At 43.0% G+C, this 23,723-nt stretch overlaps 4 protein-coding genes across 4 annotated transcripts; 1 reads left to right on the top strand and 3 right to left on the bottom strand.

Annotated features, from left to right (window-relative positions):
- Nucleotides 1-2: 2 nt before the first annotated feature.
- Nucleotides 3-6,896, bottom strand: LOC307268684 (aldo-keto reductase family 1 member B1-like). The gene is made up of 9 exons (XM_080051416.1): nucleotides 6,784-6,896; nucleotides 4,788-4,955; nucleotides 4,381-4,497; nucleotides 3,728-3,805; nucleotides 3,386-3,615; nucleotides 1,420-1,501; nucleotides 955-1,038; nucleotides 421-503; nucleotides 3-305 (listed from the first exon to the last, which is right to left on the bottom strand). Exons 1-9 carry the CDS (start codon nucleotides 6,847-6,849, stop codon nucleotides 263-265), a joined length of 951 nt encoding a protein of 316 aa, XP_079907542.1. The 5' UTR covers nucleotides 6,850-6,896; the 3' UTR covers nucleotides 3-262.
- A 2,822-nt stretch (nucleotides 6,897-9,718) lies between these two features.
- Nucleotides 9,719-16,208, bottom strand: LOC307268546 (aldo-keto reductase family 1 member B1-like; the record flags this gene model as incomplete). The annotated part of the gene is made up of 9 exons (XM_080051221.1): nucleotides 9,719-9,761; nucleotides 9,900-9,982; nucleotides 10,410-10,493; nucleotides 10,852-10,933; nucleotides 12,455-12,684; nucleotides 12,793-12,870; nucleotides 14,215-14,331; nucleotides 14,684-14,851; nucleotides 16,143-16,208. The coding sequence occupies 9 exons, from the start codon at nucleotides 16,206-16,208 to the stop codon at nucleotides 9,719-9,721; spliced, it is 951 nt and encodes a 316-aa protein (XP_079907347.1).
- Nucleotides 16,209-17,375: 1,167 nt separating this feature from the next.
- On the bottom strand, nucleotides 17,376-20,083 carry LOC307268665 (dnaJ homolog subfamily B member 9-like). The gene is made up of 3 exons (XM_080051396.1): nucleotides 20,016-20,083; nucleotides 19,393-19,644; nucleotides 17,376-18,883 (listed from the first exon to the last, which is right to left on the bottom strand). The coding sequence occupies exons 2-3, from the start codon at nucleotides 19,607-19,609 to the stop codon at nucleotides 18,387-18,389; spliced, it is 714 nt and encodes a 237-aa protein (XP_079907522.1). The 5' UTR covers nucleotides 19,610-19,644; nucleotides 20,016-20,083; the 3' UTR covers nucleotides 17,376-18,386.
- Nucleotides 20,084-20,588: 505 nt separating this feature from the next.
- On the top strand, nucleotides 20,589-22,497 carry LOC307268799 (THAP domain-containing protein 5-like). The gene is made up of 3 exons (XM_080051545.1): nucleotides 20,589-20,709; nucleotides 20,889-21,075; nucleotides 21,409-22,497. The coding sequence occupies exons 1-3, from the start codon at nucleotides 20,624-20,626 to the stop codon at nucleotides 22,150-22,152; spliced, it is 1,017 nt and encodes a 338-aa protein (XP_079907671.1). The 5' UTR covers nucleotides 20,589-20,623; the 3' UTR covers nucleotides 22,153-22,497.
- Nucleotides 22,498-23,723: the final 1,226 nt, after the last annotated feature.

Genomic DNA, 23,723 nt, shown 5'->3' with positions numbered 1-23,723 from the left:
ATTTGGACGGGTGTCCCCTTGAGCTTTATACAACTGATTTAGATGAGAGAATCGATGTTGTCAAGTATGAAGTGTTACCAGTAAGTTGTTGGTATACAATATCAGGTTTCTCCCAGTTTGGCTCAAGTAGCTCCATAACGTTGATGGTGATCACGTTCAATAGCTAGGATTTAAAAAGTTAATTACAAGCTTGGTAAATGTGAACAACTCTTCAGGCTCTGTCTTGAGCATCATGTTAGCCAGTTACCATATTGATGATGCGTTAGTATTCTGCATTCAGAGGGAAGTCTTTGTGTTTATCAGCCCTGTGGAGAAATGAAGAGGAATATTACTTGAAGTGTTTTTGGTTATGATAATAGGTCTATCGCCTACAAGACCCCGCTTATGCCTTGTATCGTCCCATCGATTTTTCTCCCTCACCACTTCTGTGCGAATCCTCTCCAGTTCCTGTTCAAACTCAGCATGGTCTTCATGTCGTCTTCACTCAACTCAAAGTCCAGCACCTGAAAGAGAAGAGAACAGCGATTAATAAGCATGCAAAAAACTAACTAATGCTGGAATGAAAATACATAGCTCATAATTTGGAATAAATATACAGTATATCAAAACAGACGTAGTCCTTTGTATAAACTGGGTTTATTTCTTGTAAAATAATTAGCTCAACTATTCAAAATTCAAACTATATTAGTAGAACAAGTCGAATAACTAAACATTTGTTTGTTTTGTTTTTTCAAGATATTTCTTTGACATTGTTATGCTTTTATTGACAGTTCAGAGAGACAGGTGAAATGGGGCAAAGAGGGGAGTGACATGCAGAGAACGACCGCGGGTGGGAATCGAACCCGGGTCTGCTGCTGGGCCCGGCCCGGGGGGGGGGGGGGGGGACGCCCTACCAACTGAGCTAAGGGCGCGCCCCTAAACATTTGTTTCTGAGGTTCTGGATGGTTAGCATACCTGGAAATTGTCCTTGATTCGTGGTGGTGTAGCTGATTTTGGAATGACAATCAAATTCCTCTGGATGGGAAATCTAATGAGAACCTGATAAAAAAAAACATTATAAGTGGCAACCCTTTATTGAAGCATTACTCAGGTATACATTATTGTGTAATTTGGCAGAGTTCTCTATCCTTTTCATCCACCATGTGACAGTGTTGACTATAGTTTGAGCTGTACACTTGTGCTCAAGCAATCTGGTATGTGATCTTTTTGTATCAAATATGAGGCATCTTGCATAAAAACTTCAAAAAGCCCCATTTGTGCTCATTTGACATATTTTGATTCCTCAGTTCTGAAAGAAATACAATGTTAAAAAGTTAATGTGGTTTTTTTTGGGACTACATTTTCCATATTAATCCAACATTTTGTATGACCTTATTCTTAAAAGACAAAGAAAGGTAAATATTTGAGTCCCTCTATTACCTGTGCTGCAGTCTTGTTGTACTTGTCAGCAATGGCTTTGATCACTGGATCCTCCAGCAGAGAGGGTTCATCAGATGTGGCCCTTTTGTAGAAAGGAACAAAAAGTTGACATTCTAGGCTCCTAAAGCCTTTCTGGCTTTTCTGAGCACTGTGTTCTGTGACCCCTTCGGGAACCATCACCTAATCATGGTGGAGAGGTTAGTGTGTCCCTATGGACCTGATGTTGTGTGGAGCATAGTGCTCCTAGTAGGGTGTTCCATGGCAAAGTGGTCTCAGGCGAGGAGCCATACTAAATATGGTTTAAAAACAACCCATGAAAGAACGGGGAAGAAGAGTATGGACTCTAGCCAGAGGAAGTACGGGGCCCCCATCTAGAGCCTGGTGGCCAAGTCTGCCCCGGATCCCAGCCGAGCACAGCCCCCAAGAGCTAAGTGGCACCCCTCTCTTCTCCATCCTGTGGACCCACCATCAGCGGTAGGACACACTAAGGTTGTGTTAAGGCCTGGGACCTCGACGGACCAGACCAGTGCGGCTGAGGCTGGCTCTGGGGACATGGAACGTAACCTTTCTGTTGGGCAAGGAGCTGGAGCTTGTGTGGGAGGTGTAGTGAAACCACTCAGATCTGATGGGGCTTACCTCTACACACAGTCTCAGTTCTGGAACTGTACCGCTGGAAAGGGTTGGACCATATTCTCCTCTGGAGGTGCCAAAAGTGTTTGATGCCGTGTGGGGATATACCAGACCACTAGCTGAGTACTGCTACATTGGAGTTTCCCCCGGACCCAAGAGGGTCACCTCCCTACGCCTATGTGTTATATGACGAAAACCTGGACTGTTGTCTGTGCATATGCACCGAACAGCAGCCCAGAGTATTCAGCCTTCTCCTAAATGGAATCCTGCTTGGGGATCCAGTAGTGGACACCATAGTTCTGCTGGCAGACATTGTCTGATCTGAGGCTGCATGTTTTGGACACTTGGGTGAAGAGAGGGGCGGAGCTGTCCCCTGATCCCCATTTAGTGGGTCAAGGGATGGGGGAAGACTCTGGCCCTACCCGGTAAGCCCAAAGGAGTAGTGTGGATGAACTAGGAAAGTCTAAGCGCTGTCGAAGAGTGCTTCAACTCACCTCCTGCTGATATGTTCTGGCATCCCTGTGGAGGTTGAGGACACTGAACCTGCGTGGAAAAAGTTCAAATCTTCCACTGCTGAAACTGCGGCAGAAAGCTATGGTCTCAAGGTCTTAGGTGCCTCAATGGGTGGACACCTGTGGTCAGGGAAGCCGTCCCACCTCTTAACATTGGATGCAAGTCTGTGAAGTCTTCCTACTCCAAATAAGGAATGAATCCTTGCCCAAAGTGGGGGAGTTAAAGTATCTAAATTTCAATGGGACAATGGAACGTGAGATTTGCCAAATAATCGGAGCAGCGGGGGCAGTATTGCACTCGCTTTACAACATTGTAATGAAAAGAGAGCTGAGCCAGAAGGCAAGGCACTCAATCTACCAGTCAATTTTAGTTTATACCCTAACCTGTGGTCATGTATTGTGGGTCATGAAAAAAATAACTAGATTGCGAGTACAAGTGGCCAAAATGGGTTTCCTCAGGATGGTGGCTTGGGTCTCCCTCAGATATAGGGTGAGAAGCAAAGTCATACGCGAGGAAATTGGAGTAAAGGTTGAGGTGGCCCGGGCATCTGGTAAAGATGCCCCCCTGGCTGCCTCCCTAGGGAGATGTTCCATGCACATCCAGCTGGGAGGAGGTGCCGGAGTGGACCAAGGACTAGGTGGAGAGATTGTGTCTCCACACTAGCCTAGGAACGACTCAGGATGCCCCACCCAGAGCCTATTAATGTGGCCCTGAAAGGAAAAAGGTTGGGTCTGGATCCAGTTTTTCTGTTTCCCCTGTGACCCGCCCCAGGATAAGCAGATGACGATGGATGTACGGAGTTGTGTGATTGAAGACCTCTCACCAGGGTCTAGCAGGGGAGCCCAAGGGGCTGTAGGCTGTCACTGAGATGCCCTTTGAGTGGCAGTAGTTGATCAGCTTCTCCTGGGTCAGGTATGGATGGCACTCCACCTGGTTGGTGGCAGGCTTGTACTTGAGGCCGGGTTTGTTGAGTACAGCTTCAATCTGGTCTTTGTTGAAGTTGGAGATCCCGATGGTCTTGACCAAACCTGCATCTACCAGCTTTTCCATAGCCTTTGAGACACATTATACAGTGGTGTTGGTGAAGTATTTTGGTTCTGGCATTACTCTGACAGTGTCTCTGCTTTGCTTTCCATTTGAAAGTCCACTTAGTCACTTAAATTACCTCCCAAGTGTCCAAGAAGCTGCTGCCATCAGGAACGACCTGTCCTTCCTCATCCACAGGAAAAATATCCTCCCCTGGCTGCAGTGTAAAAAATTCAAGTGTAAAGACATGAGCATTCTTTTTTAATTTTAGTAAAAAGATGTATTGGCTTGTTTTGTGTGTCTGCATTATAAACTGGTATGCATTACATAGAAATGTTAAGAAAGGAAACTTGGCCATCAAAATGCTAAGGTCTTAAAGTGATAGTTTAATATGTTTGGAGTGGGGTTGTATGAGGTACTTAGGCATAGTTAGTGTGTTACCTTGGAGATGGCGTTAAGCGCAGTAATTTTTTAGGAGTTTGAGGGAGGCGTCACTGTAGCAAAGTCTGCCTTGCATTGTTGAATAAGCGCAGTATTTTAGAGTTGAGCAGCTGATTGGCAACAATACAAGGCTGACTTCTGCTACAGCAAAGTTTCCCACAAACACCTTATAGTGACTGCGCTGACTGCCATCTCCATCAGGTAACACACTAACTATTCCTAAGTAACCCATACATCCCAAGTTCAGAAACACTGAACTTTCCCTTGAAAATGTAATTGTTGCATAATGATTTGATGTCAAGCTTGCTCAGGCTTGTGAAATAGGCAATTGGTCAACTGAAATGCTCTTACCTTGATTCCAATAGGGGAATGCATGAGGTAAAGGTCTAGGTAGTCCAGGTTAAGGTCACTGAGCGTCTTCTCACAGGCTCCCCTCACCAGAGATGGGACATGGAAGGTGCACCATAGCTGGGAAAAAACAAAACGTTTTTTATTACACACACCGTAGTTGTTGGTTTGTAGAGTTGTTGTGGGTTTTCATCAGCTTTGAGAGGGTAAACTAGCAGGGGGAATTAAATGTGAATGTAAAATGGGATAAGGTGAGTCAGATATCCATTTCTGTACAGTATTGTATAACCCTGACAAGCTTTATCTTGAAATAAACAAGGAAATATGTCCACATTTTGGTCTGGATTTAACAGGTGTGTGTATTTTGAATGTCCCCTTGTGTTAACTCACTTTGGGTTCATATACCGTACCTTACTGACAATGAACAGATCCTCCCTCTTAACCACTCCTTCGTCAATCATTGCACGAATTCCAGCTCCAACGTCTTTTTCATTTTGGTAAACATATGCACCGTCGATGTGCCTGTAACCAACACTTATTGCCACCTTCACAGCCTCAGTGACTTGTCCAGGATCTGCCTGTAAAGGTTGGTTGATTAAAAAAGAAGGATATTACAGATCTGGATAAGCATCAAAACATTGCGGTAAACACTGTATGTGTCAGCGCCAGCGGCAGCCCTGGCATTAAGGGTATTTTGTTTGTTCTTTCGGCCTCATATCTACGGTGGCCCTGAAAGCTCACAGCACTGCAACTTAAGAAAACACATGCACAAAGATAAAACACAAGCAAATTAAGAAAACATCTTCATCAATTTGACAACACATGCGCAGCATTTAGAAAACGCATTGCAAAGAACACAACACATTAGAAAAAAGTGCTGCAAATAGTTCACAAATAGCTTTGCAGCGCTTTTAAGAAAAGGTTTGGGGTCACCCAAACTCCATTACTCTACAGGCCAGCACCATCTTTGCAGAAACCATTTCACCCCACCAGGAGTTCCATCACTGACAGGCAGCAGCATAGGGTCTTCATCTATCAACTTTGCTGCAGCACTTTAGTATTATACTTCGATGGATAATGTAATAGTTTATTAAATTAACTTTGTACATTTTTATTTTTTCATACATACTCTCATACATACTGTCATACATACTCGCACACAGTCATGCCCGAAATTATTCATGGAACTCCTGGTGGGGTGAAATGGTTTCTGCAAAGATGGTGCTGGCCTGTAGAGTAATGGAGTTTGGGTGACCCCGAACCTTTTCTTATTCATCAAAACTACGATTCCTATACTTGCAAGACCATATAAGTATTCCACTGTGATCCTACAAAGAGAAAAGGATTAAAATATTTAAACCAGAAGAAACGTGAACAGCAATGAAGCCCACATGCTGGAGGAAAAGGGCCAAAAGTAAAAATGGGAAATCAAACAGAAATAACCATTCTTGATTATACATAGAAAATATTGTACATCATAAATCTTTACATGGAGAGGGTTTAAAAAGTATATACACCAGAATGTCCTGAAACGTCTTGGGTGACCTTATGGGGTCGTGAACTATGACCCTGGAGTGGAATGAGTCTGGAATAACAGGTAGTCTCCTTTTAAATTGAATCCAAAATCATATCTAATTTGTCTCATATTTTCAATATCTAGTAGGCTTTTATTTTGAAACTACACATCAGAAGGTGAGATCAGATTGGTCTGTGATAACAAGGCGTTTCCTTTTAAACCTCCAATAAAGAAAAATATATTGACGTAAGCTTACATTTGTCAATTAGTTGGGCTTTTATTTTGAAAGTACATATCACAACGTCCGTACATTTCCTTTGATAGTATTTGCTTTTATTTACTGTCTTCTGGTATGTACCAGACAAATGCATTTATTTTTAAACTATGTTTTTATTTTGAAAATAGTTATGTGGCGCTATAACCGTAATGGCTAGTACAAACAGGTACAGCAAAAACTTGGGTCGGCTGGCTTGACTGTCATTTTCGATGGGTCGGCTGGCTTGACCGCAGTCATTCATAGTGCATGACAGGTGATGAGGACCGTTGCTTGTGTAGGCTGCATAGTAGGCTGTAATAGACGTGAGGAGGACGATACATTACTTCTTGGCTTAAACCTAACGCAGCTACACTTTGCAGGAGTGAGGCAAACGCTATATCGGTAACTTCGAATATAATGCTGTCAAAGTTTTTAGTTTCAGAAATGTGTTCTGTAGGCTATTTGCTGCGCTTTCTCTTTTAATGCTGCACACTTTCTTTCGAGGAATGCCTGGAGTTGCGGAGCGAGTCCCCAGGGTCACCTTAAGGGCAGGGCAGGGAATGCATGAAAAAATTATGGTAACAATGCATTGTCTAGCACACTTTTGAATTATTCGTACAATGTTTATCCATACCTTCCATGTTCCCAGACCCACAATGGGCATCTTTGCGCCATCGTTGAGCGTAACCGAGGGTATCATGCTGGATCTTCTGGTTGAAGCAACAGGCGAGCAGACTCTTAACTGCCTCGCAATCAAAGCTGAAGTAACAGAGGCAGCCTTCTGCATTTTAAGTGGTTGATAGAGGTGGGTGGTGTGTGTGTGTGTGTGTGTGTGTGTGTGTGTGTGTGTGTGTGTGTGTGTGTGTGTGTGTGTGTGTGTGTGTGTGTGTGTGTGTGTGTGTGTGTGTGTGTGTGTGTGTGTGTGTGTGTGCCGTGTCGAGTAGAGTCCAGCTGCGGCCCCGGAGAAAGCGACAGCGGACAGTTCTATTGATTCTTTTGGCCGTGTCAGCCAAGAACCCGGATGTGAATGACAGACAGAGGGGAGAGTGGTTTAGCCTCTAATAATAAGGTCCATTTAGCAAATCACAAATGACTGTGAAAAAAACAAACATGAGATCAGCCATTCTGCGTTCTCTTTTATAAATGCATGACATGTCAGTGAAAGTGTAGCATGACACACACACACACACACACACATACATAACAGGCCTGCAGTGGGCCAGACCCTCATCTTTGGATATTAAAATGTTGTCTTATTTTATTGATTTACATAGGGCCCTATAGTGTTTAACAGTTTAATCATTTAAAAACACTTGTTTGTACTACCTGCTTTCTACAAGAAAATTGATCTGTAGGCTCTGTGACATAATGTCTAGAAGGGTTATTTTAAAAACTATTTGTAACCCACACTATCTTTTTTTGTCAACTTTTTTTCTTGACCATCACCTGTCATTCCATTTGACAGGCTATTGGAGATAGAAAGGCAGGGTTAGGGATACTATCTTATGAAAGGGCGCTCTCTACTGGAGTTGAACCTAAACAGCAGCTTTACAGAACAACAGATGGCTTGAATATATTTTAGAAAACTACTCAAAAAAGTGCACTCCAACTAACCATACTAAAGCAAAGCAAGGCATCTAATTTAATTTGATCAATTTAAGTTTGACAACGGGAGTATTCACTACAGTGCTGGTGGATTGCTCTGAATTGTACAGTTGTTCATGTTCCATCTGCTTCCGTTATGCTACATCTTACTATATTAACCATTCCAAATCTTGGTATTTGATTTTTTTTTACAGAGCTTGTAAGATCAATTCATCACACTTGTCCCCCACCAATATAGCCTGGCTCCGCCCACCTACCTACTTCCGCTCAAATTTCATTTTCCCTTCTGTACAAATGAAATGAAGTACAATGGTCTGGTTGGACCAGGCTACCACCAATATATAAAGAAGAAGAAAAGAAAAAAGAGACATTTATGCGTTCAACTTTTTATGAATTCTCCAAACATTATTTAGTCAGTCAACATTCAGGCGGGTCTCAACACACACACACACACACACACACACACACACACACACACACACACACACACACACACACACACAATGCGGACACTAGACAATGACTGTCTATGAAAGATAGGCAACATGAAGAGCAGAAGGTGCTAAATATTGCACATTATGATCAGTTTAAAAACATTTCAGAACATTTAGCTTCACTGGCAGCTAAATGGTAAATATCTGACTTGTGCTATCAGCGGTAATGTAATGCTTGGAGGTAGCCGTTTATCAGGCCTGCTTAGATATTTGTTCCTAGAGGTAATAATTACATACAGAAAATTACAAAAGCCACACAAAAATTGTTCTCTGTTCCACCCCGAGTGATAAATTAGTATTTAATTCCAAAACCACAACTGAAAATCAAGCAATGTCCCGATTGGCTGCTGTCCTTTGGAGCAGTCAGTGATGGTTGTCACCATGTTGCCCTGGCCATGTGTGTGCCTTATACATTACAGATGAAATACTTTTAAAGTGTGTGAACTGTATCTAGAAAAGAATGAACAATTTACAAAATCCTCTGAGTAAATATTTTATTTGTAAGAGGAACACACATGTAATCTAGTATCCAGATATGTTCTGTAGTTTAAAGCACTCCTCATGTCACTAACCTCAATTTTTCTCTACATTTTATTTGAGTTTTGTGACCATTTTTATTTTCACCACATATGCAGAGCCCTTGGCATATACATTTAACTGACGAACTTCAAATCACTATTATCTCTGTTAAAGATATGTTTTTTGGCATTTTTTTATGCTTTATTGATAGTGTAGAGAGAGACAGAGTTGAAATGGGGCAGAGAGGGGAGTGACATGCAGAGAACGACCGCGGGCTGGAATCGAACCTGGGTCCGCTGCTGGCCGAGGCCCATGGGGGGACGCCCTACCAACTGAGCTAAGGGCACCCCCCCCCCCCCCCCCACTATTATCTCTGTTAAATGCAGAACACATTACCTCGACCTGTCTTAGGGTGACAAAATAATCACATGTGTTTATTCATGTAAGCATTCACATCACTGTTACGAAATAGCCACTTTCACTTCTGAGTTGTTTTCTGTTCGGAGCATGAATATAAAATCCTGTGGATGAAAATGGAACCAATTAGTGCAAGTGTCCTATGCAGTTTGTCAGAAATTCTAATAGTGTGGATGTAGGAAATGAGCTGCTGGAGCCTCCAGATGTATATGTGGCAATGCTATGCACATACATATATAATATTTAACAGTTAGTGTTTAAAAGCAAGGTCATGGAAGTGCATCGGCAAGGGTGACCCCATGAGCTTTATACAACTGATTTAGGTGAGATAATTGATGTTGTCAAGTATGAAGTGTTACCAGTAAGTTGTTAGTATACAATATCAGGTTTTCTCCCAATGTGGCTCAAGTAGCTCCATAACGTTGATGGTGATCACGTTCAATAGAAAAGTTCATTACAAGCTTGGTAAATGTGAACAACTCTTCAGGCTCTGTCTTGAGCATCACGTTAGCCAGGTACCATATTGATGATGCGTTAGTACTCTGCATTCAGGGGGAAGTCTTTGTGTTTATCAGCCCTGTAGAGAAAAGTAGAGGAATCTTAGAATTTTTTCGGTTATGAAAATAATAGGTTCATAGCCTGCAAGAACCCACTTAAGCCTGTTATCGTCACATCCTCTCGGTTTTTCTCCCCCATCGTCCTCCTGTCCACTCACCACTTTTGGTCGAATCCTCTCCAGTTCCTGTTCAAACTCAGCATGGTCTTCATGTCGTCTTCACTCAACTCAAAGTCCAGCACCTGCAAGAGAAAGTACAGTGGTGTGATATAAAGCAGAATGATACAGTGTTTAAAGCAAAAGGTTTATTTCAAAATAGCAAGGGTCCTCCGGAGGGGTCACTGATTGCCTCGTACACGTGGGTATGTTGCTAAAGGCCAGGACACACCGGTCCGTTTCAGGCAGCTCCAGTCTGCCCGTCGCGGCCAAAAAAGACTAAATTACAATACATAGGAGAAGAGGCAGGCTGAGAGGCAGACAGGGAGGGGCAGGATGACCAGATAACCGTAGGGGGCTGTCTGTAAGAACAGTGTGTTTATTCAGATGTATAGTCAGTCGGGTTTATTTCTTGTAAAATAATTAGCTCAACTATTCAAAATTCAAACTATATTAGTAGAACAAGTCGAATAACTAAACATTGGTTTCTGAGGTTATGTATGGTTAGCATACCTGGAAATTGTCCTTGATTCGTTGTGGTGTAGCTGATTTTGGAATGACAATCACATTCCTCTGGATGGGAAATCTAATGAGAACCTGATGAAAAAAAAAACATAATAAGTGGCCTTTATTGAAGCATTACTCAGGTATACATTATTGTGTAATTTGGCAGAGTTGTGATAGTGTTGACAATAGTTTGAGCTGCACACTTGTGCTCAAGCAATCTGGTTTGTGATCTTTTTGTATCAAATATGAGGTATCTTGCATAAAAACTTCACATTGCCCAGTTTGTGCTCATTGGATATATTTTGCTTCATCAATTATGAAAGAAATACAATGTTATAAAGTTAATGTGGGTTTTCTTGGGACTACATTTTCCATAAATAATCCAACATGTTGTATGACCTTTTTCTTAAAAGACAAAGAAAGGTAAAGATAAGATTCTCATTCTTACCTGTGCTGCAGTCTTGTTGTATTTGTCAGCAATGGCTTTGATCACTGGATCCTCCAGCAGAGAGGGTTCATCAGATGTGGCCCTTTTGTAGAAAGGAACAAAAAGAATGAGTGACTGCTTATATTCTAGGCACCTAGAGCTTTACTGGCTTCTCTGACCTCTGTGTTCTGTGACCTCTTCGGGAACCATCACCTAATCATGGTGGAGCGGTTTGTGTGTCCCTATGGACCTGAGGGCTATGTTGTGTGGAGCATAGTGCTCCTAGTAGGGTGTCCCATGGCAAATTAGTCTTAGGCGAGTAGCCATACGAGGAAGAAGAGTAGTAACATTGCCCGGAGGAAGTCCGGGGCAACTGTCTGGAGCCAAGTCTGCCCCGGGCCACAGCCGGGCACAGCCAAAAAGAGCTACATGGCACCCCTATCTTCTCAGTGGTAGGACACACTAAGGTTGTGTGAAGGCCAGGGACTTTGACAGACCAGACCAGTGTGGCAGAGGCTGGCTCGGGGGACCTGGAATGTAACCTTTCTGTTGGACAAGGAGCTGGAGCTTGTGTAGGAGGCGTAATTAAACCATTACGCACAGGCTCGGTTCTGGAACTGTACCCATGGACATGGGTTGGACCATATTCTCCTCTGGAGGTGCCCAAAGTGTTTGATGCTGTGTGGGGATATACCAGACCACTAGCTGAGTACTGCTACATTGGAGTTTTCCCCCGGACCCAAGAGGGTCACCTACCTACGCCTACGGGTTATAGGGCGAAAACCTGGACTGTTGTCTGTCCATATGCACCGAACAGCAGCTCAGAGTATTCAGCCTTCTTGGAGTCCCTGAATAGAATCCTGCATGGGGATCTGGTAGTGGACACCATTGTTCTGCTGGCAGACGTCTGCTCTGAGGCTGCATGTTTTGGACACTTGGGTGAAGAGAGGGGTGGAGCTGTCCACTGATCCCCATTTAGTGGGTCAAGGAATGGGGGAAGAGTGCGGATATTACTGGTAAACCCAAAGGAGTAATGCGGATGAACTAGGAACATCTAAGCGCTCTTGAAGAGCTGTGGAGGTTGAGGACATTGAACCTGCGTGGACAAAGTTCAAAGCTTCCATTGCTGAAGCTGCGGCAGAAAGCTATGGTCTCAGGGTCTTAGGGTCGCTTATGGGGTGGTGAACACTGGTGATCAGGGAAGCCGTCCAACCTCTAAAAATTGCAAGTACAAGTGGACAAAATGGGTTTCCTCATGATGGTGGCTTGGTTTTTTCTCAGATATAAGGTAAGAAGCAAAGTCATACGCAAGGAAATAAGTAAAGCTGCTGCTCCTTTGTAGTTAGGGTATCTAGTAAGGATGCCCCCCTGGCTGCCTCCCTAGGGAGATGTTCCATGCACATCCAGCTGGAAGGAGACGCTGGACCAAGGACTAGGTAGAGAGATTATATCGCCACACTGGCCTAGGAATGCCCGAACCAAAGCGGGCTGATTTGGCCCTTAAAGGAAAGTTTGGGTCTGGATCCAGTTTCAGTCTGGATCTGTTTCCCCTGTGACCCACCACCGGATAAGCAGATGATGATGGATGTATGGAGTTGTGTGATTGAAGACCACTGCCTCTCACCAGGGTCTGCCAGGGGATCCCAGGGGGCTGTAGGCTGTCACTGAGATGCCCTTTGAGTGGCAGTAGTTGATCAGCTTCTCCTGGGTCAGGTATGGATGGCACTCCACCTGGTTGGTGGCAGGCTTGTACTTGAGGCCAGGTTTGTTGAGTACAGCTTCAATCTGGTCTTTGTTGAAGTTGGAGATCCCGATGGTCTTGACCAAACCTGCATCCACCAGCTTTTCCATAGCCTTTGAGACACAGTATACACTGCTGTTAGTGATGCATCTTAGTTTTTGCACTAGTCTGACAGTGTGCTTTGCTTTCCATTTGAAAGTGCACTTAGTCACTTAAATTACCTCCCAAGTGTCCAAGAAGCTGCTGCCATCAGGAACGGCCTGTCCTTCCTCATCCGAGGGAAATAGCTCCTCCCCTGGCTGCAGTGTAAAAAATAGAAGTGTTAAGACATGAGCATTCTTTTTTAATTTGAGTTAAAAAATGTATTGGCTTGTTTTTTTGTGTCTACAGTGTAAACAGGTATGCAATGCATTACATAGAAATGTTAAGAAAGGGAAACTTGGCCATCAAAATGCTAAGGTCTTAAAGGGATAGTTCAGTATTTTTGAAGTGGGGTTGTATGAGGTACTTAGGCATAGTTAGTGTGTTACCTTGGAGATGGCGTTAAGCGAATATAAATGTTAACCTAAAACCTAAATATCCATTCAATTGTATGCTAAACTGCAGGGTTTTTCTACAACTTCAGTTCGCCTGAAACAAACTCAGGTGCACTTCCGCCTTCGGTGCGCATCTTTCAGGCAGGTGTGAATACAGCAATCACACTCGGGGACGGACCAAACAAGAGCACCGAGACCCAGCTGAAGAGGTGGTATCGGTGCGCTACCAAACGCACTCTGCTGCACTTCGTTTGTGGTGTGAATTTGGCCGGACTCGATCCCACCTAATTGCAGGAAGCACTGTGCCTTTTAATTATTTTCTTTTTTAATAAATCGCCGTCAGGTTCACAATATAGGAAAATGTTGTTGTCGCCATTGTTAAGAAGATTAGTTGTGGTTTGACCAGGAGCCTGTGCATTTGATAAAGAGGACGCGTAAAAATTATGTGTTCAGTGATCACATGAAGGAGAGGGGAGTGTCTCCCGCACAGTGCCAACAGGTTCACGCTGTGCTTTGCATGAAGTGTGTGTTTTTATTTTGCTTCCCATGTTAACAAGACCGTCAATACTATCCCCATGTCAGTTTGGAGCTGAGCTGCGCCGAACTGACACACGGCTCAGCTTGCGCCAATTCTTCTCGAGAGCCGTGCGTCCAGCAGCAAAAATACATTAAAAATTATGTTTCACATCGTAGGCTTCAAGCCACATAACGTAACCTTGACATAAGCAACATATTATAACCATATGAAACAACAATAATTTGATGTTTTTCTTCTTTATTCATAGGCTAGATGTAGGCCTATTTATTTATGATCTTTCACCCCATATTATATCAATTATATATTTTCACTTCGTGCTTCCTGCTTCTATCCACCCCAGAATGTCTGTCATTACAATAAGGTGGAAAATGAGAGGGATACACATTTCAAGCCAACACCTTAAACATCAATTTAATGTAGGAATGGCTGTTGTAAGATGTTTTGGTGATGAGCAATTCTCACTAGAGTAAAAAGTGTGCCTACCAACCCCGTTCTCCCCTATTTGATGTCAAGATTGCTCAATGCTCAGGCTTGTGAAATAGGCAAATGATCAACTGAAATGCTCTTACCTTGACTCCAATAGGGGAATGCATGAGGTAAAGGTCTAGGTAGTCCAGGTTAAGGTCACTGAGTGTCTTCTCACAGGCTCCCCTCACCAGAGATGGGATGTGGAAGGTGCACCACAGCTAGGAAAAAACAAACCGTTTTTATTACACACACCATACCTGTCGGTTTGTGGCATTTTTTTTTTGGGGGGGGGGGGGTTCATCAGCTTTGAGAGGGTAAAACAAGCAGGGGAATTAAATGTGAATGTAAAATGGGATAAGGTGAATCGGATATCCATTTCTGCACAGTATTGCATAACCCTGACAAGCTTGAAAAGCAATAGCAACAAAAGCACCAGTAAAGTAAAGTGGTGAAATCCGCGTTATCTACAATAAAACGAGGAAATATGTCCACATTTCGGTCTGGATTTCACAGGTTTGTGTATTTTGAATGTCCCCTTGTGTTTTCTCAATTTGGGTTCATATATCGTACCTTACTGACAATGAACAGATCCTCCCTCTTAACCACTCCTTCGTCAATCATTGCACGAATTCCAGCTCCAACGTCTTTTTCATTTTGGTAAACATATGCACCGTCGATGTGCCTGTAACCAACACTTATTGCCACCTTCACAGCCTCAGTGACTTGTCCTGGATCTGCCTGTAAAGGTTGGTTGATTAAAAAGAAGGATATTACAGATCTGGATAAGCATCAAAACATTGCGGTAAATATGTGTCAGCGGCAGCCCTGGCATTAAGGGTCTTTTGTCTGTTCTTTCTGCCTCATATCAGTGAATGTTCTATTAATAAAATATGAAGGGTAAGAAATTAATATAAAAGGTTATGTTGTCAATCCCGGTATCTCTAATATAACTTCTCTATAACAGATGTATCTGTACCTTTTGAGCCTAGTTTTTCAGGTACAATAGCAGCTACTGTATATACTCCCTTCTGGTGGGGATCTGCATGTGATCATGTTGCTGCTATTTGGCTACTTTAAGGCTGCCTTTTGAAAAGACATCCCTATTGTCCGACATTAATTTTGTATTATTGTGGTGTTTTCATGTGTAGTTTCAGGCCTAAGTATGTTCCTTACTAATGAAATCATAGGCCCAATGGTCGCTTGCCAGGCGGGAACACAGTGAATTGGATTTTTTGCCATTTGAAAAAAACTGAAATGATCCTTGTTAAACTTTGACACAATGTAATGATAAGTAGCACAATATGTTTAATCTTAGTAGGCGTGGCCATTTGTTGAAGTAAAACTAGTTCATAACAAAAAGATCAAACACAACATTTGGTGATCATATGTATTGTGGATTCTATGATTATTGTGCACTTAGAATGGGGCGACTCGAAACACAAAAGTTGTAGGCTACATGAAATGAAAACAACAAAGTTCAGAGAGGCTACGAAAGTGACCACTAGATTCCGCTGTAGCCCAACGACAACAGTGTAAAATCAGAGAGACAATTGGGGACATGAGAGAGTATCTACTCATGCCATTCATAGTGTATGACCATAGATAGTAAGTGCATGAAAGGTGATGGACCGTTGCCTGTGTAGGCTGTAATAGACGATACATTCATTTCACTTCTTGGCTTTAATTAACCTAACGCAGCTACACTTTGAAGGAATGAAGCAAACGCTATAATATGGTGCATTTGTTAACTTTGAATATAATGCTGTCAACGTTCTTATTTAAAAAAATGTGTTCTGTATTTGCAGCGCGTTCTCTTTTAATACTGCACACTTTCTTTCAAATAGGAATGTCTGAAGTTGCGGTGCGAGCACATGGGTGCGAGCAGGATCACCGTAATGGGTAGCCTTACATAACGCAGGGAATGCATGCATGACAGAAAGAACACCACGGAAACGAATGAAGGTATTACGTCAATGCAGTGTTTAAACCCTTTATATTATACGTAGGCCTATACAATGTTCATCCATACCTTCCATGTTCCCAGACCCACAATGGGCATCTTTGCGCCATCGTTGAGCGTAACTGAGGGTATCATGCTGGATTTTCTGGTTGAAGCAACAGGCGAGCAGACGTTACAGCATTGCAATAAGAGCTGAAGTCAGAGGCAGCCTTCTGCATTTTAAGTGGTTGATAGAGGTGGGTGGTGTGTGTGTGTGTAACACAAGAGGTTGTGTCAGGGTTTGATTAGTCACGTCTGCCGTGTCGAGTAGAGAAAGCGACAGTGGGCAGTGGATGGACAGTTCTATTGATTCTATTGGCCGTGTCAGCCAAGAACCCGGATGCGAATGACATACATTGGTGGTTTCATTTCTTTATAGGTCCATGGTTTAGCCTCTAAGGTCCATTTAGCAAAGCACAAATGACTGTGAAAAAAACAAACATGAGACCAGCCATTTTTCGTTCTCTTTTATAAATGCATGACACCTGTCAGTGAAAGTGTAGCATGACACACACACATAACAGGCCTGCAGTGGGCCAGACCCTCATCTTTGGATATCAAAATGTTGTCTTATGCACCCTCTGCCAGATGGAACTCAAAGGATTAAATGCTAAAAGTTGTTGAGAAGGTATGATTTAAATTGATTTAAATGTTGTATTAAACAGTTTAATCATTTAAAAACACTTGTTTGTACTATCTGCTTTCTACAAGAGAATCGATATAGGCTCTGTGACATAATGTCTAGAAGGGTTATTTTAAAAACTATGTGTAACCCACACTATCTTTTTGTCAACTTTTTTTCTTGACCATCACCTGTCATTCCATTTGACAGGCTATTGGAGATAGAAAGGCAGGGTTAGGGACACTATCTTATGAAAGGGCGCTCTCTACTGGAGTTGAACCTAAACAGCAGCTTTACAGAACAACAGATGGCTTGAATACGTTTTAGAAAACTACTAAAAAATGTGTACTCCAACTCACCTCATCTAATTTAATTTGATCAATTTAAGTTTGACAACGGGAGTATTCACTACAGTGCTGGTGGATTGCTCTGAATTGTACAGTTGTTCATGTTCCATCTTCTTCCGTTATGCTACATCTTACTATATTAACCATTCCAAATCTTGGTATTTGATTTTTTTTTACAGAGCTTGTAAGACCAATTCATCACTTGTCCCCTCCCAATATATAAAAAAAGAAGAAAAGAAAGAAGAGACATTTATGCGTTCAACTTTTTATGAATTCTCCAAACATTATGTAGTCAGTCAACATTCAGGCAGATCTCCACACACGCACACACACACACGCACGCACGCACGCACGCACGCACGCACGCACGCACGCACACACACACACACACGCACACAAAGTGCAGACATTAGACAATGACTGTCTACGAAAGATAGGCAACATGAAGAGCAAAAGGTGCTAAGTATTGCACATTATGATCAGTTCAAGGAAACTCTTCAGACCATTTAGCTTCACTGGCAGCTGACCCCAGGTTTGTGGAACCATCAAAGCAGCTGAGAAAGTTAAGAAACCTTCTTGTAGCTTAGGATACCAGCATTTGTCATTGGTCTGATGAGAATTCCCCTACGCTGACTGTGTGAAGGTAGATGCAAATCTGTGAGGAGGAAACTTAAACGAGGTAACAGTTGATGAGGGCCAACTTAACACATACTTTTCACAGCAAAATTTGATGCAAGTTATAGAAAGTTATAGAAATCGAAATTTGCGAGACTTAAAACTGAGTAATTTTCTTGAAGCTTATGTAACAAAATCAATAGAGTAAATATGTGGAGTACACTATCCTAAAAGAGCCAAGACGGGTTTTACTTTAGCGAAAGGCTTATATGTTGTAGACAGGAAGATAATAGTATAGCCTAAATAGCTGCAAAATTAATCGGTGGTAGTTCAAATCGTATGGCATTATTGCTCTCAAAAGAACAATATTTCTAATTCAAAATGATCTTATAACCTTAGGCCATACCTGAGTCAAACAGATTATACCACCAACAAAAAATCAAGTAAACATAATTAACCTGGAGAGCTAAATAATGGGTAAATATCTGACTTGTGCTATGAGCAGTAAATGTGAGAGTTATTGCTTGGAAGTAAGCCGTTTATCAGGCCGGCTTAGATATTTGTTCCTAGAGGTAATAATTACATAGAGAAAATTACAAAAGCCACACAAAAATCGTTCTCTGTTCCACCCCCGAGTGATAAATTAGTATTCAATTCCATAAACCACAACTGAAAATCGAAGTGGAGCCTTTAGGAACAGTCAGTGAAGGTGGTCACCATGTTGCCGCGGCGCTGTGTCACTGTCCTGCAGTGCTGCTTGGCCGAGCCCTGGAACCTGTCCTCACTCCTGGAAGCGTGCGCGTTAAAGGAGAACATCTTCTCCAAGTCCTCGAACACGTCGTCAAAAAGTCCCCCACCAAAGCCCCCCCCCTGCTGCTGCTGCTGCTGCTGCTCCTGAAACTGTCTCCTATGTCTGTTCATGGCCTCCTGGTGGGCCTGGAAGTGGCTGTCAAAGTGTCTCTTTTGGTGGCCTTGGTTTTGGAAGTGCGAGTGGTGTCTGTGCTGGCGCTGTTGCTGTTGCTGCTGACCGAAGGGGTCAAAGTCTTTGAAGATGTCATCAAAGTTGAATGACTGGTGGTGCTGGTTGAAGTTGTAGTTGCCGCCTCCAGCTCCTCTGTGTCCCTCCTCCCCATGGCCCAACTGGTCATACTCCCGCCTCCTCTTATCGTCCGACAACGTTTCATATGCTGACAAGAGACAGAAAACACACAGGGAATTAGTTAGCTGCTATGAAGATCCCCACTCGACTTCAACCTAACTTACCTCCATGCAAGTAACATGCATATCATTAAATTATTAACCTATTACCTTTTATAGAAAAAAAAGGCCCATTAGAGAGAAGGGAGAGAAACCTCAGCTGCCATCATGACAGCACATTGCAGAAACAAGACAAGCTATTTTGTCTTTCAGTGAAGAAAGGGGAGAGGCATTCCTCAACTTACACAACTATAGGATGAGTTACCTAAGCCAACTATTGACATTTATTATGGGGCTGTCACTGACATTTCGCAATTTACTTATAGGCTACATTTAATTTCATATATATTCTAATTCATTTTACAAGTAATGTTATGTTTTGAATTCCAGAAACTTCAGGCAGCAAATACAGAAGACATGGCAAAGGAGAGAGAGACAGAGAGAGAGAAAGAGAGAGATTATTGCCCTATATTATGGAGTGACACGATGACTCGCTTACCCTCTGCCATTTCTCTGAACTTGGCTTCGGCGTTGGGCTCCCTGTTTCGGTCCGGGTGGTACTTGAGCGCCAGCTTATGGAAGGCCTTCTTGATCTGGCGCTCCGTGGCATCTTTGGGCACCCCCAGGATCTCGTAGTAGTCCCTCTTGGCCAGGATGAACTCCGAGATAAGCAGGATATGCACCGCAAGCAGCAACACCGACTGCGCTGTGGCCATACTGCCTGGTTTTGGCACCTTTTGAGGGAGGGGAGCTGTGACGAGAAGCAGTTTGACAGCTCGGTCAAAGACAGTTTTACACCCCAATCCGCTGATACACAGGAATACTTTGAGAACTGGTTCGAAAACAATGTTGAATTCGGATGCGAAGTATTTTTAAAAAAAAGCCAGGAACTAGGTTACATGACGTACGACTGACCCTACTTTCCTAGCTGGCTTCAAAAGAGAGACGCGTACGAAAAATGAAAACTCACTGGTTCAGACGAAAAAGGGAGAAACTTATAAGGCTATATCAGTTCTGCCTTCAAAAAGCTTTCAAATTATACTCGTTTTTTTTGTTCTAAATGACAGATAAACCACCCGCGACACATAGCGCAAGTGCGTATAGAAGAAAACGAGTCATTACCTGGAGACGGGGCGACAAACACAGCCTGGGGACACTTCTATCAGCCGACAACAGCTCCAGCTGATGCGAAACGAAAGCTATATTGTTGACGAGCCGCATTCCTGAGCTGTAAAACCACGACTCGCAACGCCATTGGCCCATTTTCTGAACGCGATGACTGAACTCTATGCGATTGGTGGAAACAGTGTGCACGTGGAGCGCGGGGAATCATCCGAAAAGAGTACAAGCGAAGCAAGAGGATTGGCTGTTTTCACTTCCGTCTTTGCTTTCCTCTTTTTATTTTGGCACTATCAATTTGAAGTATGAGAACAACATGTGTTTTTAGCCTAGTCAATGATAGAATGTAGTGTATATATGTACTATACTAAATTGTAACTGCATAAAGCTGTAAGGGGGCAATTGTGTCTTATTATTTAATTTAATTTCCTCCAAGCAGTGACTGGTACGTTAACTGTCTTGACGTGGAGTAAGCGTCACATCCGATATGAGGACTAAAACCCGGAAGTGAGTCTACGACCTGCCCATATGCGACCTGCCCTGGTTTTTCAAAAAGATGATATTCACAAACGTGCCTATGCAAAGAATATTGGTGTAGTTTGGCTGCAGACATGCCGAGGTACTGCGCTGTGAAAGTCTGCAGCAACCGTGGGGGGACCGCCTCGAGACATGACAACAAGAGAATTAGCTTCTACCCGTATGTTTTCTGCTTTCTTAATGATGTGTCACTTGTGTTTGCTTGGTTTATCAAATGTTTGTCAAAGATAATTTTAGGTAGAGTGGAAGTGAGGTTGTTAAAATAATGTGACATTCAAGTGACGCTGACACCTTGAGTAGTTTCGGTTGTAAGACCCTTTTACTTTGCAATTATCATAGGTTTCCCTTGCAAGACAAGTCCAGGCTTCAGGCATGGGTGGACAACATGAAGAGGGAGGAGTGGACCCCGAGTCGACATCAGTACCTGTGCAGCGAGCATTTTACAGAGGACTGCTTTGACATTCGATGGGGCATCCGCTACCTGAAGAACACAGCAGTCCCGACCATGTTTCCCTCCACTGAAGAAGTATGTATCTGTCTTTCATCGCAGTTCTTAATGTTAAGTAATGGACATCTGCCACAAACGTTTGCGTGGTTATGCTAGTGGAAGAGCTCTCTTTCACTTGCAGAAAATACCAATATGTTTTGAATGCATCAAGAGTGTTTTGTTTTATTGTCTTGCATTTCATTGCCTGCGATTTAACTGCATGCGTCTTAATCCTAATGCTCTGCAGGGAATTCCAGATAATTCTCCATCCCAGTAGGCACATGTATGTCACAGTATTGTGCGCTGTGCATGTACTTTGCTGATTTAGCCATAATCCCATTTTTAACAAAGACTCGTTTTCTTTTATGTCAGGATGGGGAAAATAAGGTTACCTCCAGCGAAAGAAGTCCTAACGCCAAAACCGGGACTTTAGACAATGACTTTGAGCCCACACGATTGGACTCTCCTCCTCTCAGAAAGAGGCCTCTCATTTTGAGAAGAACTTGCAAAAAGGTCCAGTCGAGTACAAGGAATAACACTGTTGTCGAAAACACGGGGACGATATTTGAAACGCCTCCCGTGTCTGACACTGACATCTCCTGCCATTTAAACCTCTCTGAAGTACAGACGTCTGCTTGTGAGATTGTGAAGCCATCACCAGTGTCTTTCCTGCCACCGTCCCCACACATTGAGCCCCATTCTGAGGAGCACGCTGCTGACTCGACTGTGACAGTGTTGTGCTGTGAGTCACTGGGCCCACTATCTAATGGGGAGGCAAACATGGATGCCCTCCGCACAGCGCTGGGCCAGGCCTTTAGCCTTGTCCCAATGGAAATGGTCAATGGGTGCTATTGGGAGGCGGGTGGGCCGAGCGAGGGAGAGCACATTTCGGCTTGCGAGCACTCGTACTGCCGAGCGGACACGGACAAAGAGCAGCTATGGAGTAAGATCTTGAGTTTGCACGCCAAGCTCATGGAACTGGATCAACGGGAGCAGAGCACGGTGGCCAAAATCCGTGAACTGGAGACGGAGATGGCCCTGCTGAAGAGAGACGGGGCTGCTTTCAAAGAGAGGCAAAAAGTTTTAGAAGATTGTATATCATCAGTGTTGATCTGATACTGCCAGCCATTCACACAAGCCATTACAGACTCAAAAATGAGATTGTGTGTGTGTGTGTGCGCGCATATGTTTTTTTAATTGTTACCAGTGCTGTGTTACATGTGGTCCCATGCATCAAGGTCAGACTCTCAACTTGTGTCTTGCAAAAACTCTTTGTGCCCAGTGTCCTGCAAGAGTCGGCTCTCACATTTTCACGCCACTGCAATTCTTGTCGAAGTTTACTTAATGTCCACATGGTGGCACTGTTTGACTGTCTTTACAGAAAGTAATTGCCTGAAGCTTTGATTTGCAGCTCTTTGCTAAAGTATACATTACTGATACATAATAGGTTTTTGTCTTTGGTGTTTACACTTTTTATAAGATTATGGTCTGCATTTTAACAAATTGCCTTTTGTGACAGTGTCATGGTCCTTTTCAATATAATTATATGGTGTGATGTGATGTTTGATTGGTGTCATTTTTGCTGTTTTTAATTTGGTTCTTCAAATGCCCTCTCTTTATTTACATTTGAATAGACTTGAAAGTTTCATGATGCTTTAATGCAGCGGATCGCTTTTTTAAATGGACACAAACCTTGCCATATCCTTCAAACTGCACTTTAACACGTCTGTTAGGTGTCATCTCCTCCAAGTAGCACACCACCATGATTGAATGGAAGATGAAAAGAAAAAAAAGATGGGCAAGAGGCACAGAGGGAGGGATCCTTCTCCCAGGAACTAACTAGGGAAAGAGGAGAGACCAAACAAACAGCAGGATCAGCTGCCACCTGCTGTGTTACCTGAAAGCAAATCAATTATTCTGACTTTTCAAACAGCACTGTTCACACACACATACACACATATATAACGGCTAGTGTCCAGGAATCGCTGCAGGACATGTCGGTGTAAGCAGAGGCTGATTTGTTTTGCTCTCCTGGGCTTGATTGCCAGTACCACCATGTCATAACGCGCAATATCCCGCAAGTCCAACAACGAACAAAGCTTCAATGTAATAGCAGCGATGGATTTATGAGTAGAATTCGAACAAAATGTACTGTAAATTTATTTATTTTTTCTCTTGGGGGCTCCATTTGTGGCCACTTTGTCCCCTGTGATTGTTTTAAGCCCCCCGCCACAATGAAAAGATCATGAGCCAGCAGCATTATTGATCCGGCCGTGTCTACCCTTGGGCCAAGAATTCGTCATCATCATAGTATTTTGGCTAAATGGGTAAGATAATCTTATTTGAAGAAGCTTTTTCCAGGATGAAATGTGCCGTAGGCTGTCCCTGCACTGTAGCACTCCTGGCCACATAATCTATAAGTGTTACTAAATGGATCGTGACCATGTTAAAACAGTGTTGTTTAAAAAAAAAAACACATGTGGTGAGAATAGTAATTAACTGCCCGTGTGCACTAGGATAACTTGCGTTTCTTGTCCAAATAGCAAAGCTTGGGACAAAGGAGGAAATCCACCTGTTGTGCTTTTTACTGAGCAAAACATTGCGTCACTGGCACTGCTTTAAATCAAGATTTCATTGTGGATTAAAAATCAAGAAGGCTATACACATGATGGAGTGTCTGGTTGTCA

The sequence above is a fragment of the Ammodytes marinus genome (assembly GCF_949987685.1).
Source record: "Ammodytes marinus genome assembly, chromosome: 22".
Classification (NCBI taxonomy): Eukaryota; Metazoa; Chordata; class Actinopteri; order Uranoscopiformes; family Ammodytidae; genus Ammodytes; species Ammodytes marinus.
Note: the sequence above shows the minus strand (reverse complement) of the source record. Positions and strands in the feature narration are given on the sequence as shown.

Coding starts and splice junctions, on each gene's coding strand:
- LOC307268665 (XM_080051396.1), bottom strand. CDS start 19,609: ATGGCCACAGCGCAGTCGGTGTTGCTGCTTGCGGTGCATATCCTGCTT. Junction 18,884..19,392: donor GTTCAGAGAAATGGCAGAGG/GTAAGCGAGTCA, acceptor GTCTCTTGTCAG/CATATGAAACGTTGTCGGAC.
- LOC307268684 (XM_080051416.1), bottom strand. CDS start 6,849: ATGATACCCTCGGTTACGCTCAACGATGGCGCAAAGATGCCCATTGTG. Junction 3,806..4,380: donor ATTCCCCTATTGGAATCAAG/GTAAGAGCATTT, acceptor TTTACACTGCAG/CCAGGGGAGGATATTTTTCC. Junction 504..954: donor GAATCAAGGACAATTTCCAG/GTATGCTAACCA, acceptor CTTCTCTTTCAG/GTGCTGGACTTTGAGTTGAG.
- LOC307268799 (XM_080051545.1), top strand. CDS start 20,624: ATGCCGAGGTACTGCGCTGTGAAAGTCTGCAGCAACCGTGGGGGGACC. Junction 20,710..20,888: donor AAGAGAATTAGCTTCTACCC/GTATGTTTTCTG, acceptor CAATTATCATAG/GTTTCCCTTGCAAGACAAGT. Junction 21,076..21,408: donor TGTTTCCCTCCACTGAAGAA/GTATGTATCTGT, acceptor CTTTTATGTCAG/GATGGGGAAAATAAGGTTAC.